At 41.7% G+C, this 17,079-nt stretch overlaps 1 protein-coding gene across 1 annotated transcript in view; it reads right to left on the bottom strand.

Moving 5' to 3' along the window:
• kcnj5 (potassium inwardly rectifying channel subfamily J member 5) overlaps positions 1–15,908 on the bottom strand; it is a 29,942-nt gene extending 14,034 nt beyond the window's left edge. The window contains exons 1-2 of the mRNA XM_033977605.2: positions 15,761–15,908; positions 2,149–2,231 (exon numbers count right to left, since the gene is read on the bottom strand). Coding sequence (XP_033833496.1) covers positions 2,149–2,211 — 63 coding nt within the window. The 5' untranslated portion in view covers positions 2,212–2,231; positions 15,761–15,908. The remainder of the gene's footprint in view (positions 1–2,148; positions 2,232–15,760) is intronic.
• Between the last annotated feature and the right edge of the window lie 1,171 nt (positions 15,909–17,079).

Genomic DNA, 17,079 nt, shown 5'->3' on the forward strand with positions numbered 1-17,079 from the left:
TATGGTCTTGGGAAGAATATGCAAGTCCCTCATGAGTTTTAAAGATAAATCGTTAAAAATAAAGCCTTCAAAATGCCTCCTGAATAAAAAGAGTGAGCACCGTTGCACTGGTGTGTTTGATATACAAGGACACAAGGGCAGCAGGTCTGTCACTGTTGGCCGTGCTCCAGAGCACTGTCCCTTTTGTCCTCATGTCCCCTCCCTCTATCGCACTTTGGCAACTCTACCCTCATCCATCCTCCCTCAATATAGACGACTAAATCAATCACTAAATTAAGTCTGCGCAATCCGGATCAACTTTCTCTAAAAAAAACATAAGTGAATTTCCTTTAAATTACCTGCGTGACTTGGTTTCCTGAGTTTTTCTAGTGACAGGTGCAAGGACAACACAAAGGACAAACGTGCCAAGGCACCTTGATGGCAAACCAAGGGCGTGTTGTCAGTGAATTGACACTCAGCTTTTGGAGTTTCATTGTGTTAAAGCATGAGAACAGATGATTGTTTGGCTAATAGGACACCTGTGTGCAACTAGTCATGTGTGTCACTAAGAGACGTACCTATTGTGCCTGGAGTAATGCTGTGTCGTTTTATGTGAAGGACAAACACTATTGTCCTCATGACTGCAGCTGCTTGTCTAATGTGCTGTACGTTTCAATGAAAAGTCACAAATGCTACTATTCTTCATTCTTAAAAGTGGTTTAGCTAGTACTGCCTGGCTTTATTGACGTAACCAGTATCGATTTGAGAGGGGGCGTCTTTCAGGGTATATTTCCGGCGAAGAAATATTGAAAATCAGTTGTATTGATTAGAATCACAATCAGTGACATGAAATAAACCCTTCCTCATTAACACTAGAGTAAACTTTTAAACCAAATACAGCCAAATTGATTCCAAATATCACGGTAGAAGGTGACGTTTGAAGTGCTGTTAATTAGTGGTGGACAATAGAAGAACGCATAGACTTTCCCATCCATTTCCTCACATTTACGTTGAGCTAATTGAGTGATACATGAAGTCGTCACAAGCCGTGTCACCGCGCTTTGGTCTTCGTACTGTCAATGTTTTCCTCCAGTGCAATGGACCATAAACAAATTCATTAGTCCACTCCGCATGGCCGAGGTAAGTGCTGGGTGTTTTATCTCGTTGAGGTTCCCTGTCTTTGTACGGCTCAAATGGACACAGCGTAAGCTCCAATCAGCCCCGCGGGTCTAGACAGATATCAGTTTCAGCTGGGTACCATCCTTAAATGGCTTGTCCCGCACTTATCAAACTAAAGTGAGATAAAAGACCCATTTGTCCTCTGCACTTAGTTGACAGGCAAATTGGATACAACCATTTTTAGACTTTCTGTATCAGTGCATAAGCCTCATCAGCCTTTTAAAGACATTCTGTATGTTTCGTATTTGAAGCATATTTGGGTTTATCTGAGACGTCGTTGCACAAATCTGTAATAGCTAACACTGCGTAAACCCTGTAAAAATGTGGATACCTATAGTGATGTCTACTAAATATAACTAATGTAACTAAAGATACATGTGGGGAATCAGTGACTGGAAATACATGGATTTCAAGACCTTGCTTAAGGGGGAAAAGCCATGAGTGTACATATGCACTACACAGACATGCATAAAACATCGTACTGTAGCCTTCATTAAATGTTGATAAGTACAAACACACAACATACATGTGAAGTCATGTAGATGAGATGTATTCTGCATCTTAAGGTAAATAAATAATGTAGTAATAGGCTCTGCTTCTTTGTAATAGTTTCATCTTACCAGTGTTTTACTTCAGGACTTTTTGAGGTTATGTTGCTTCCTTGATGAAATTGTCATACTATTTTTAAAGGGCCCATATTATATTTTCTGATCCACGTTATAATGTCGTTTCCTCATCACAAATATACCTGGAGTTGTGTTTTGTTTCATTCACACATGTTTAACGCACAAACCCTGCAGATTTACGCTGTGTTTTTCTCTCAAACAAAACACTCTGTCCCACCTGGTGATGTCATGTTCAGGAAATGCAAAAATGTGAACAGAGCATTTCGAGTTTTGCAGATGTAGACAGCCTGATAATGAAGCGTTACTCAAGTGTGTCTGAATGTACGAATACACAGGACAAAATGAGTCCGGAGTCACACTTTACCTGTGCAGGTGTGACTCCTATCTCCATGTTGTGGTCCATGAGGACTCGAGAATCTCCTGCCATCCTCAACTGCTGCTCAGCACCTGCAACAAAACAGAAATATTAAGATTTGGAATATATTTAGAATCATTTGTACAGAATTGCAAAATGACCAGTTGAAAATCCTTGTGTATTACTTATCCATGTTCACGCACAAGACAATAGGGTTGTAGTTGCAGTTGTAGGCCGCTCCCATAATCCTGCTGTTTTCATTGTGTCTCTTAAATTGCAACAATTTGTCAATATGCCAATGTTGGGCATCTGGTGTAATTAGCACCTGCTGACACACACCACTTGAACTTTGTGTGTGAAAAGGTCAGATCGTCAATAATCTGATATGTAGACGTTTGCTTCGGCCGTAAAAGACCTAGGATTGTCACTGCAAAGGAGAAAATGAATCTTATGAGCCACGCAACGGTAATCTTTCAATCCATTTCATTGCATAATATAAAGATAACCTCCCACCTAATGATACTGATATTAATATCTTGTGGACCTAAGATGAGGATCAGGACTAATAACGACACTTGGGACATGACCTAGAGTAGATCCGGGGCTTATTTGCCTCGACTGCATTGGTTTAACAGCACAGGTCCCGTTTTAGTGGCAACAGGGAGGTCTGGTCATCCACTTAACGAATTCACAGAGAAAGAGGAGAGAAAGAAGAGAGAACTGACAAAGAGAGAGGAGAAAAAGTGATGCATGGTGGATTAATTCATTTGAAACACTTTGCAGCAGGTCATGGTTATTCTTCACTTTCTAAACGCATTCAAATTATTCACTGTTATGAGTTTATAAGCGCTTTTCGCAACTTTAAGAGACCAGAATCGTCACGGTAAAGCTGCAACTATCATGCTAACAGTGCCCTTCCTCGTTCTCAGATGTGCTTTATAAATACAGTCGACACACAGCTGAGTTATTTTGTCCCTAAGAGCTGCTTTTGTAATATATCTGTACTGCCGCAAAACAAATATTGCTCAACTACACGGGTAAAAATTAGATACAGATACTTTCATCAAACCAACTGCTGCACGAGGAAATATGCAGCTTATACTCTCGCTTTCAAGAAACAACGATGTATTCACTCGGCGACACACACATCTTCCCTTGTGTTTGGCTTTTCCCTTCTGATGTAATAATAGTGGATCATTTGCCTCCCAGTGTGCAGTGATTCACATATTGATTTGAGAGCGTCTTTATGGGACCTGCAGTACACACTGGCTTAGGACACGACCGACTCAATGAATCGTCATTTAGGAGGAAATAACTTTGTGGGAAAAAGCTTTATTATTAGGTTTTTTTCTTGCAGCGTTCAATAAAATAAATCTTTATTTGGAAATGATTTTGTGCTGCTTTAATTAACAGCATTATGCAACATTTCCAGTGCTGCGTCTGCCTCCTACTTGTCTCTGTGGAGATATTGTTTTGTCTAAGATGTTCATAGGATGTGATGAAGTTATCTATCTTCATGGAGTCAAACTGGTCAGGCCAAGTTACAGATTCTGTGGAGAAACAAATGAATCGGCAAAAAAAAACGAGTATTTGCACGTTGAGAGGGTGGATAGACAGATCAAATATATCTTCATGGAGACAAAAACGTTGAGAATCCTCATCAGAAGTTAATAAAAGTTGTTTTTTTACAGCCAGATCCCCAAAAAGCAACACCGTCTCCTGCATAATTGTCGATATTAACTAATTTATAAAGAGTTATGGTTGAAAAATTACAAGACTTTAGAGCAATTAACCTATAGAACCACTGTGACCACTTAAAATTGTTAAAGTTCCTCTTGGAAAATAACTTTCTAGATCAATTCCTCCTCTATCTGACCTTAAAGGCATGTGACAGTTGTTCGTCACCGGGGTTTGAAGCGTCTGCAGCCAAGTGTGGAGATGCAAAGGCGTCCGTCAGAAACCAGAGCCACACAGGACTGTAGTGTTGACAGTGATGGTCTAAGCAAAGGGCAGACTGACGTGACAAGCATCCCAGTGTTAGAACAAGGAACAAAAACCTCCCGTTTAGGTGAAGAACACACAGCGAATACATTACAAAGAGTAACTAAGGTCTCGCTTTCTGACTCATGTTTTTCTTCATGAATTAAATATGGCTACCAACCACAAGATCTGCAAACTCCAGAGGTTTTTGAGTGTTTTTTTAGGAACACAAGGCGCCCTGAGAATGTGGCTCTGATACTAGGAGGGGAAGTTTTATCTTGGCGCTTTAAGAGGGTAACAAGCATTTATCTTGTTACCACGAGAGTGACAGAATGCCTAGGTTGTGAATTGTGCCGGTCCTGATAACACAGCACTCATCTAGAGTTCGAGCTGGAAAGTGGAGGCTTGCTACCCCTGAGGTATCGAAGCACATGATATGTTTCTGTGTTTGCTGACGCTACGGGCAATAACCAATCATCACTGCGCAATGGCAAGATGTTTTGGTGCTTTGTTTTGCCTTGTTGAAATCAGATTTCTCTCCCCAGTTTTATGAAATACCTCAAGGATAAGAGCAAGAAACCGCTTCAATATATTCTTAAACTATTCCCATCTCTGAGTATGGCATCCATCCCACGCCAATGTGTTAAATGTCTTCACAGAGTTCACTTGGTTTGAGTTTGTACAGATAAAACTGGTGATATCAGGGAGAAATTAGCCACCTACAAAGCGCGGTGGATTGTATAGGTGGACAAAATATCAAATTAATAATTAATTAATACACCAAAAAAAAAGGTCACACACTGTAATATTTGGTTGGACCTCCTTTAGCTTTGAGGCATTGATTCGATTTCGCTTCTGCAACGTCACAAGATTCATTTCCATCAAGTGTCCCTTCTCTCTTTGCTGTTGCTCCATGACAGAAAAAAACTGGGATAAGCAGGCAGTTGTTTCTCCATAGTTCTTATCTAACAACACATGTGGCTGCTTCTATGTGGTTCTCGTTTAACAAAATGGTTTTGAAATGCATAGGTATAAGGTAAAGATGAGAGTAGAGCTCGTTTTGCAAAATTGTGACGAGTAAATGAACTAAAACTACACTGCGTGGCCAAACAAAAAGGTCACACACTCTAATATTTTATTGAACCATCTTTAGCTTTGATGATGTCGTTCATTCGCTGTGGCGTTGTTTCGATTTCGCTTCTGCAATGTGACAGAAGTTCCATCAAGATCTCACATTGATGATGGTGGAGTCTGACACTGCACAAAGCTTCTCCAGCACATCCCAAAGATTCTCAATGGGGTTAAGGTCTGGACTCTGTGGTGGACAATCCATGTGTGAAAATGACGTCTCATGCTCCCTGAACCAATTTGAGCCCGATGAATCCTGGCATTGACGTCTTGGAATACGCCCGTGCCATCAGGGAAGAAAAAATCGATGGAAATTGATGGAATAACCTGGTCATTCAGTATATTCAGGTTTGAGCACAGACTGTTGCTGAACCTAGACCGGACCAACTGCAGGAGGCTCAGACCTATTTGCTTTGTTAAATCCAGGTGGTGACTTTTTTTTTTTTGGCCAGACAGTCCATATGCAAAAGGTGAATACTGGGAATATCGTTTATATCGTTTATAATTTTGAAAATGTGTACATTGTAGGTCATTTTACAGTGATTCATCTCATACTTAAACCTCAAGCTTTACATTTAAACACATATTTCCCCACGCATCTGTTGAATTTTCAAAACATCCACAATCGTTTTTGACAATTTCTCCCAGCTCTAGTTCCTTGCATCCTAGTCTCGCTCTCCTTGTGTCAGGTTTGGCCGCACCAATTTAGCTCGTGCAGACTAATCCTCCAGCTATATCCTGACTCAAGATCTGGGAACAGTCTCGGAGCCTTGCACTACAGTCACCCACTGCTTCTGTCAGTTTGAGTCAAATGCAGAGGACAAACTTTTCTCTGGGCTTTCGTTCTTTAAAGTAACAGGAAGTCACAGAAAAAGGTTATCGGTTCAACTATGAGCAAGTTATATTTTACACTCCTCCATTGCTCCTCGATGTATGCATTTTAACATCAGAAACTCCACTGCTTGGGAAAATGAAATAACAAATGCATTATTGTAATAAACATACCACTATTTGCGCTTTCCAATTATGGTAAACAAGTTTGTCTTTCAGATGCAAAATTGCTGCGTACATAAGATTGATAATATTCCGTTTTTCCATAGTAGATAATTGAGAGCTTTGTGCAGAGCGGTGACCTTTGAAAAGCTGAGACATTCACTTGGCAAATGCCTTCTATATAATTCACGCAATTTGTTGATGCTGCTGCTGCGTCTGAGCGTGACTGGGTTAGATATGGCGACAGGACGTAGCGCATTCAGCAAAATCTTCACTTTTTCGATACAAATGAGTCCATTATAGAGCACTGATCCATGCGGTTTGAGGTCAAGGGGTTCATCAGATAATAAATGATGCAGCAAGGTTAACTACTACTACTACTACTACTACTACTACTACTATTACTACTACACGTACCTTTACATCAGTGCATCCAAGTGTTTAAGTTGAGTGTTTAAGCCATTGACTGAGCTGAAAACTGGATGACTGAGCGACAAATATCGAACTATCAAGCAAATCTTTAAAGAAAATCCAAGTTTTGAGGTGCAAATGCGAACAATCGTTAATATAAAAATAATAATAACACATTTTCTGTTTCTCGTAGTTGCTTTTTTATGCGTTGAGTGAAACTGAAAGGCCGTGGTTACTGGACATGTCTCGATTATGTCCCTGGCTGAGGCTGACCCATGAAATAGCATGGATTCTACACTCTATCTCTTCTCACTTATGACACTTTGAGGTCTGGGGAAGGGGCAAATGGCTAAAAACATTGTCACTGAGTTTGGCTTGAGGCCCGTTTAGCACAGTAATGCACACGTACGCGCGCACACACACACGCACACACTAAACTAGCCTTTCCCATTATGGCCGATAGTGAGCTGAGTGTATCCAGTCATGTCCTTTTCTCTTGGATAACCTTCTCTAGAGTGACACTGCATCTCTAAGTCTTGTACTCCCGCTCCACTAATGATACGCCTCCTCCTGCGTCCTTCTTCTCTACACTGTAATTTCAGTCACTATCCAGTACAGGAGCCATTTGAAACTGCGCCTCAATGTGGTTTGTAAAATGAAGAAAGTAACTATTTAACACCAGATACTCGGTTCAGTCTTTTTCTGCAACGTTACCGCAAAACATTCACTTATACTGCCTGGATATATCGGCTCTTTCGGACGTGTAAATGTCAGATATCAGTATCGGTTTGGGAAAATGTGCACAATCGAAGCGCAAACCGATGTCGTTTGTGCTAAAGAAAGAAGCAGATGAGTGTTTGGGATTAAAACCCAACACCTACTGATGCCAAATAACACCCTCTTCAAACTGGGCTGGACTGAAAAGAACACAGAGAGGAGAGAGAGAGAAGGGAAAGAGGAGAAGAGTGGGGAGGGTGAAAGCAGAAGAGAGGGAAGGAAAAGAGAAAGTGAGAGAGAGAGGAAAGGAGGGAGAACAGAGAGCAGAGAGAGAGGTGGAGAGTGCTAAGAAGAGGTGGACGGAAAGAAGGGAAAGAGGAGAGGTGAAAGCAGAAAAGAGGAAAGGAAAAGAGAAAATGGGAGAGGAGAGAGAGGAAAGGAGGGAGAATAGAGAACAGAGAGAGAGGTGGAGAGTGCAAAGAAGAGGTGCAAAAAAGGATCAATGAAAGGAGAGAGAAAGGGAAGCAGGGGAGGAGAAAAGAGAGAGGGTTGTAATAGAAAGAGAGGGGAGACACCAGAAAGTGGTGGGGAGAGCGTGGAAAGAAAGGGCGGGAAGAAGTAACTGAGGATAGAAGGGAATAGATGAGACCGGTAGAGAGAGAGAAAGAAAGAGAGAGGGGAAAAGGAGCTGGAGTGTAAGATGAGAGAGGGGTAAGAGGAAAGTGGGAGAGAGATATGAAAGAGAGGGAAGGAGGGAGAACAGAGAACAGAGAGAGAGGTGGAGAGTGCAAAGAAGAAGTGGAAAAAGGATCAAAGAGAGGAGAGAGAAAGGGAAGCAGGGGAGGAGAAAAGAGAGTTGTAATAGAAAGTGAGGTGAAGAGAGAAAGTGGTGGAGAAAGCGAGGAAAGAAGGGGTGGATAGAGGATAGAAGAGAATAGATGAAACTGGTAGAGAAAGAGAAAGAGAGAAGGGAAAAGGGGCTGGAGTGTAAGATGAGAGAGGGGTAAGAGAAAAGGTGGAAGAGAGGCAAAGAGAGAGGATATAGAGGAATGAAGAGAGAGAGGGAGAGAGCAGAGGGGGGAGGAGTGTGAGGCTGGGTGGCCACGCTCTCCGACACGTCCTCGTCCTATCAGCCGTCACTGTCAGCCTGTGATTTACAGCCCTGATCTCACCAACTTCTTCATCTGAACAGCTATAAAAAAGTCCAGGGACAGCAAGTTTGAACTTCTGTCTTTTGTGCTCAATGCAGCTTCATAAAATAAGACCAGTGTGAGGAAGCGCTTGATTCCTGCAAACAATGTAAAGGAAAAAACTCAATGACTAAGCACACGGTCACACTTACTCCCACACACTTATAATCTGGGACTAAACTTCAGCTTGATATGAAACGGATCCTGCGCTAGATCAGGACTAAACCAGGACTAATCTAGGAGCAAACCAAGTCTATTTTAGGACTAAACTGGGCGCAAACCAGGACAACTTGGATAATTATGTAACACAGCATAAAATAAGATGAAATCCAGCATGTTTTCATAGAGACAAGTTATGATTTTCTTGCACTTTTATATTATGTGCAAAATATATGACAGGAGTCTAGTTTTGCCTAACGTACATGCACTAAACCTGCATAGGCAAACTGCTCAACAGATGCTCAAAGCTTGGAGATGCTGAGGCGTTTTAAAGCCAGGGTTCACCTTACTGTAAAGGACAGAGAGCATGGAGGATGGGAGGAGGAGTAGTGTTGCAGGATGAGGGCGGGGCTGCAGGATGGGGACATGCATACAGAACGCAATAGAGAAGAGGCAAAGGTCAAATGGGTTTGATTGGAATTCCGGACATGTTCCTCCGGGTGCTCCGACTCACCCATAGGAGAGCCTTCCTCAGAGTCAGCATATTGGGGGGGCAGTTTTATATCAGATTAAAGGCTTTAAAAAAACTCACCTCGGGGTTGTTTACTCAATAGGTTATTAGCGTTCTGCGGTAGGATATCCGACAATGACATTTTCACCATTACATAACATAACCGGGGCTTGGTGTTTATGCGCACTGGCCGCTTTCCAGTTTTGTAACTAAATACATTTTAAAAGTGCACTTTGGAACTTTTGTGGTGGTGGTCGGGAGGAGGTCGGACGTGCCAAACTGTAGGACAAACAAACATAACGATAACATCTCCGTGAAGACGAGCTACATAGTGCTGTTTTTCGTCATATTTTCATACGTTTTTCTTTATATTTTGGTAAATGGTCAGTGGTCATTTTGATTTAGAGCTTTTCCATCTTCAAGACACTCAAACCCTTTCACAGACATAGTGTACGCAGACGCTGGGGGCAAGGTGGGTTAAGTGTCTTGCCCATGGACAGTACGACAAGATTCATCTGTAGAAGCTGGAATAGCGCCGCCAACCTGTGCGTCAGTGGACAAACGCACAATTAAGCTACTGTCGTCCTCTGATCATCATACACAGGGTTCAGACTATAAGTAGACTAAGCAGCTGCTCAGGGCCCCAAGGCCACTAGAGGGCCCCCAAGAGTCCAAACATTAATATAATATGTACAATTATACTAGAAACAGTGCTCGGGTGTTTTTGTAATATATAATAACAAAATATCAATGTGTTTACACCCCCGAAGTGTGCTGAGGTATTTTTGAATGGCTGTTTTATAAGTTAGATTAAAATATTTCAGTCTTTTGCTCATATAAATACAAATACAATTGGTCAAAGTGATGAAAGCAGAGTCATAACGTTGTCAAATGTGAGTTATCAATAGCTAAGTCCAGGTACATCCACTGCCGAGGGGCCCAGAGACACATTCTGCTGAAAGCTAAGGCCGGCCCTGATCATACATTTAATATTCTTAACAAAAACATGTTACTAAAGAGCCTAAAATGGAGAAATAAGATGCTTTGGGGCAGACTGACAGAAGCTAGACTCCCAATCATTCACAAACACGGCTGAAGTGTCTTGCCCAAGGACACCGCAGCCCCATATACAAGAAATACAATGTTTGTTTGTTAATGTATTCAGACGGGTTAGGTTGTTAATGTGATGAAAGTGCAGCACAGATAAAGTTTTATTCGAGTGTCAAGCCCTGATATACTGTAACACTTTAGGAGCTGGTTTTACAGTGCATGTTTATATAAGATAATGAGCAGTGAATGTTCCAGGTTGTGCGTCCCAGAGGTGATGTGTAGGCTTGATGTGTGATCAGTGAGAGCTTAAAACATCTCAGATCCAAACATAACATAAGGTGCTATTCATCTTACTGTATCCCATGCACTAATCATTTATGTGAGAAGTTTTGCAGCAGGGGATCGGTCTATTTACACAAAGATGTATGCAAATATAATTCAGATGTTAATGTGAATTTTAAAAGGTTCAGTGACAAATGGACCTGCTTTTGCGAATCGGTATGATTTGTAATCCGCAGACCGTGCCTTCATCTATAATAAAGCAGCGGCGGTACTATAGTTTCACCTTCACCTCCTGTGATGTGAGCAATCCACTTAACAGACTAGATTAATTTCACTCCCAGGGTCACGCTCCTTTTATCACTGTCCATACGCCTTCAATGGCAAATTAACAAAGAAGCATTTTGAAATCATATTGGCAATTGTGTTGAGTGTCCAGAAGGGCGTTCGGCTCAGGATTTCAAAATTAAAAATGGTAATGGGTTGTTAAAATTCCCTGATTATATATTTTAAGTGGGCAAATCTGAATTCTAGGCTTAAATTTGCAGTTTAATTGTAAAAACGCAGATATTTTGTTTTATGATGTAAATATCTGCCATTATAATCCACAATATAACACAAATTTAACACTAATAAGGTGTTATAAGTCCATTTGTGGGGTATATTTAAATGAAATGCTAAATAAAAATGTCCATATGGTGTTAGATAATGTCATACTCTCAGATGCAGGGCCGGTTCAGACTATAAGCAGATTGAGCAGGTGCTTAGGGGCCCAGAGGCCACTAGAGGGCCCCCAAGAGCGCATACATTTAGACTGAAAATGTAATTGTCAAGAGCCCAGTTTGCCTCGTGTTTTTGTGCTGTTTTCCTCCTCCCTTCTGTTTCAGAGCCTGGAGCTGGGTGGAGATTCAGGCTCCTCCCACACACACCTGCATCTAATTGCCAATCAAGCTGCACCTGGGGAGGACAAAAGGAGCCAGGACCTGACACTCAGCACCAGATTGTCGGAGTATCCACAGTGGTACAGCTGTAGTTGGCTCAGTCTCTTGTTTTTGTATTTTGCTACTCGTTTCTAAGTTTCTAAGTTGTTTTTGCTCCTCATTAGATCCCGCTACCTGACCCCACTCCGACCTAGCTCTCCACAACCCTTACAAACCTTCCACCTTCCAACCCAGCTCACCTCGTCTCTGACCCCGCTGCCCACGATCTACTCCTGGACTACTGCAAAACAACCCCGCTCTCAATTATCTGATCAATCTACCATCGTTCGCACATTTAAAAACTGTAAAATAAACATTGTTAAACTGTTCCCTGAGTCCTGTCTCTTTGGTCCCCTTGTCAGTCGTTATGGCAGTAATATATCAAGTTTTATTGGACACAGAGCTTGTGTGTTTACAGCAGGCTAAATATTCCTCTAAAACAATTACATTTGTTTTATATCTATCTATCTATAGCCAGGCAGAGGTGAGGGCAGCTATATGTTTACACCAGTGCAAGGACAATTTATAATGGAAATGTAAGCCCACTGTCGCAACTGGAACACATTAAAATCCATCAGAAATGAAGACACAAATTCAGCTTAGGGCCTCCTGAAAGCTACGGCTGGCCTTGCTCAGATGATTGGCAAGAGACAGTTTTTTCCTTAACTTTACACAACTGTTGATCTATTCTTTTATTTACTTTACTCAATAAGTCACTGTGCTACAACTAAGAAAGGAGGATTTTAACTATTTTAATTTAGCTTCCCCTATTTGTATTAAACAATATCGGAGCAGAGAATGTTACTTCCTTACATTTGTCCTAGTCCCATTCCTGGAAAAACAAAAGTTGCTTCACCCAAGTCTAACTTTTACTAAATAAATACGCATTTTATTGTAAACCTGAGCGCTATGATGATATGCGTTACTAAATATACACTTTGACACAAATACGAGAGGTCATTTTGTATAACTTCCTCATGAATAAATGCATTTCGTGGCACCTATGGCTAACAAAGGGGATCCTCACTGTGGGAAAGATCCTGTTCTACAGAAATGACTTTAACATGAACGCAGCTCCAGCACTAGAGGCTAAGCCCGGAGCAGCAGCCACAGTTCAACTTTCATTTCATGTACAGTAAGGTGCAGCCGACAGATAAGGATACAGGCCATTATGTAGATCCCCGTTCTCTGTCACTCCATCTGAATACGAGCTGCGTTTTATATTGTAGCTTTATGGCATGGGAAATACTGTTACTCTCCAATTAAAAAGGCTAAGCAGACAGTTTTTTTTTCTGGTTTTGACCTGGTTTAGCTACGACTTACCGCACTTTCCATATTTATATTTGTAGTGTTGTGGTGTCACATTCCCAGATGAGGGAAACGAATCAGTTGTCCTTATTGATTTTATTCTATTTTCCTGCGACATACAGTATCCGAAAGCTGATCATTTTCATAGTGAGTAGTGTAGATCCTATAGAACTCTCCGTAACACAACACACAGCTATGTTTTCAATCATTTTTGTGTGTCCTACATCGTGTAATTCATCTTGTATCGGATTTACTTTACTTTGGGTTAGTTAAAATCGAGTCCTACCCTTTTTCACTCCAAGCTAATACTAATTTTACAGCCAAATAAAGTGATTGTTATTATTATTTCTATTCTTATAATGACATACAATACGCTACTTGTGTTGTAAATCACTGTACAATTGTTGCACGAGGGAATTAAAAGAAAAAACTGTAAGCTATAGTGTTAAACGTTTGGGAAAGTATACGCATGCTGTATTTTTTCCCGGTAACAATAGTCTTCGGTGCCACAATCAGACCCTTTGTTCCCGCTGATCCTGAAGTGTGCGTCGCTCTCACGTGAAACAACAGAGGGTATGAGGGGTATTGTTCCCCTCTTTATCTCTTATTCAGGATGGCTCATGTTAGATGTTTGTGCAGGCGCCTGTGGGCTTTCATGTTTTGTGCGAGCATAGGTGCAGTGGACAAACAAAGAACAAAGGGGTTAGATTTAAAAGACTGGTCTACGGTACACAAACGCTAGGGCTGTGCGACATATGTGCAAGGCTCTGGCATCAACTTAATCGATGACACAGGAAAAAAAAACAAAAAAAAACACTACTACTATTACTACTACTACTACAGGCATCGCGTGGCCACACAAATGAATCTGATAGCTCAACACTGTAGCTTACACTTTGATATACATTAAGCGTTACTCCGGGGTGGAAAAAAACGCACGGCTAAAGATTTACAGGGGCATAAACTGAAAAAAATCCACTGAGGGTTTGGAAAATTGCGTATGCTGCTCACCCTTATATGCAAATGCTATGGAGCGATTCAATTGTATTCATGTGCGTATCTGCCGGAGAACGAGGACTCTGAATTATACAAAAGGTATTAGTAGAATGCACTACAGTAGCGTGGTGAGTAAGTCAAGTGAAGAGGCTGATCAGCTGCTTTACAAAGGTAGAGTTTTGAGAGATAATTGAAATTTTATCAAGGGGAAATCTAACAATACATTTAAGTTTTGAAAGCGCTGAGTAAACCGCAAGCCTTCAATGACATTTAAACATGGCTTTTATCTGTTTTTTTCCCTTCTATCAGACATACACATTCATTTTCTAGGGCAATAAATACCAGGGTAAAAAAAAAAAACTTCATGCCTGACTTCACTTTTGACACAACTGTGGCTCTGCGGTATCACAGAACGTGGATGTGCTTGAAAACGGGAGCTCTCCGAACGCCCCTGGAGACACGCGCTCTTTGACTAAATAAACACATCCAATTAATTATTTGCAGAGTGTCTTCTTCAGAGAGGCTCCTTAGAGGGAGCTGAGCGCTACATCTGCCCTTTGCCCCGAGCGCTGGCCACTTGTTAGGAAGATGACAGCGGATAGTACGGCAGCCTGAAGGAGATATCAATGGATACTTATACAGAAACAATGTGGAGCTATAGATAAGGTCAAAGGGCGTCCGTCGGAAAGGACATCTTTGTGTTCGTCTGTTTGTGCTTTCTCCTGCCGCAGAAGCTTTACGAGTGTGCGACTGCCGACTATTACAAAGTGTTTCAAATTGCTACGTTGCCAGGTGCTCAAAGCATTTCAGATCTAAATTAGACCATATCAAAATCAGAAAAAAAAAGTTGACAACACACACAAACTAGGAAGTCGCTTTGTAGATGTGGTGCAAAATAAAACAGTGAATAATCATACAGGTAAAATACAAACTCATCTTTTCCTTCAAGCCTAATATTAGTCCAGTATTTCAATGTCAGTCATCCCTTTGTTATGTAACGCAAGATGTTTAATTAAAAAGTTACACGTCTTGGTTCCTCACAGACGTACTTCGCTTCTAACGCAGGGCGATAATTTCCCACCAACAAGACGAGACGCTGTTCAAATTATGTAATAGTGTTTGTTATGCAATGCAAGTAGTAAATAGTCATATCTGTTGTTGTTTTAAGTCAGAATCTTACAATGTGACGGGGAAACACTTGAATTGACCCGACCGATGTAAAGTTTAAACCCACTGCATTGTCATCAAAGTTTTAAAGCAGCTCCTCTTAAGATCCTGCAGTGTGCGATGAACCGGAGCTACTAACGCTACTGTACATCAGGCGGTAAACCAAGCAAACCTAATCCTCACCCAGCAGAGACTGTGTCAAGGGAATCGATAGAAGTGATTTTCTCTCAATGCTTTGGTATGTGCTGTAATATTCATGTGTCCAAAGGGTAAAACACGTACTATCTCGCGCTTTCGTCAGCACCTTGACATCCCTGCGTGGCTTTTTCGGCTTAGCACTTTGATGATCCTCACTTGTATTGATGACTTTACTCACGCTGCGCTTGTGAAAACTCCTGCATTGCCGTGAGAACTAAAGCGCGCCACATGGCATTAACGGCACTAGTGTTTGTCGGGATTTACAACGCCAATTCAACGGATTTTCCAACTCAAGCCTCACTGGAGATGCTAGACAATGTTCTATACCTATTATTAGAACAATACCAAGCTTGGAAGTTTGATTCGGTCATTTTAAAGATTCCAGTTTGAACGCACATCTCAGTTAGGTATTAGGTAATCGAGATGGAAATTGGATAATATAAACACAACCACAGCATGCAGCATCGTTTGAAGCATTTGAACACAGCATCCCTCGCAAAACCTCTTATATTTTAGCCGTCTATCTGTCCCTCCTCTCTGTGCTTACTGCCTACCTTCAGTTCAGTGTAGCTTGCAGGCTCCCTCCGAGGCATTGCCCAGGACTGCGCACTCTTTTCCCCCCGCGTGGTTCGTTCAACAACAATCCTCCTCCTCCTCCAGCTCTCCTCTCTCTATCCTTTAGCCACACAGCGTCTTCCCTTTCTGCTGCTGCTGCTGCTGCTGCTATAGTCACCAGCACAGCTCCCGATGCACTCCAGCAAGAGGGGGGTCTGCCAATGCATGTCTGTGTATGTGAGTCTGAGGAGGAGGAGGAGGAGGAAAGAGAGAGAGAGGAGAGAGAAAGAGGAGAGGAGAGCAGAGAGAGAGAGGGATGTAAATTTGCATCTGCTGTCTCTTGGTTTCTTCTCATTTTCAAACATGCATCAGAGCTTTTGTCTTTTCCAGCATTTGCCCGTTTGTTAAGACACATAAATTCAAGTACGAGTATCTGGACAGTTCATGAGCGCGTGAACGGTGTACGCAAGTGTAATTTAAACGTCTAACCGCATGGCTTGTTTTACTATTGCAGCAAAAGGGTAGAGTAAGAAGAAATATCCAAAGAGCCAATGGGAAGCAGGATGCAAGGGGGTATGTGGTGATTTATGCTCTGGTGCAAACACGGGAAGAAGGATTGTAAGGTGCACTGTACTACAATCAATTGCACTAAAACTGCAGTTGAAGAGAAAGCCCTGGGGTGTGAAAAGCAAGAGATAGCAAGATAAGGCTGGAGGGGAGGAGGACAGCAAGGCAAAATCAAGATACTACAAAGTGTGTGTATAAAAGATGAGCGACGAGATAAGGACAGGAACACAGAGAGACATTTTGACCTGGCGTTCTATTTCTGTGAAGAGTTGGAAAAAAGTCAAGAGCCGCTTCGCGAAAAGGTTCTGTGATGTAGTTTAATAATGGGCGGCAGTGATTGGTTTATGTAACATTTGTAGTATAATGAACGGGTAGTAGTACAGCGTTATAATAACACTACGTCAGTCAAAACCGCCGTCCGTGAACACGTTAGCGCGCGGTTGAAAAAGTTAATTAGTCCAATAGTTCAAAGTGAAATGTGCCTTTAATATGCAAAGGCCACACTCCAAGAAACAAAAGATGGCTGCTTCATCTGGCCCAAAACGAACGACAAAATCAATATGAAAATCACTGCGCTCTTGGAGAAATACGGTTAAAAGTGGCAACAAAAAAGCCAAAACAGAAATAAGTCCTTAGATTTAGCGCCGGTCTACACTGAAACTACTTTCTGTTGCAATATTCATTTATCTATCGCGGTGGTGGGTCGACTGACTGATCTGCACCGTCAACCCCTCTGACCAACGCTAATCAC

This window comes from Periophthalmus magnuspinnatus, chromosome 13 (assembly GCF_009829125.3).
Source record: "Periophthalmus magnuspinnatus isolate fPerMag1 chromosome 13, fPerMag1.2.pri, whole genome shotgun sequence".
In the NCBI taxonomy this organism is placed as follows: Eukaryota; Metazoa; Chordata; class Actinopteri; order Gobiiformes; family Gobiidae; genus Periophthalmus; species Periophthalmus magnuspinnatus.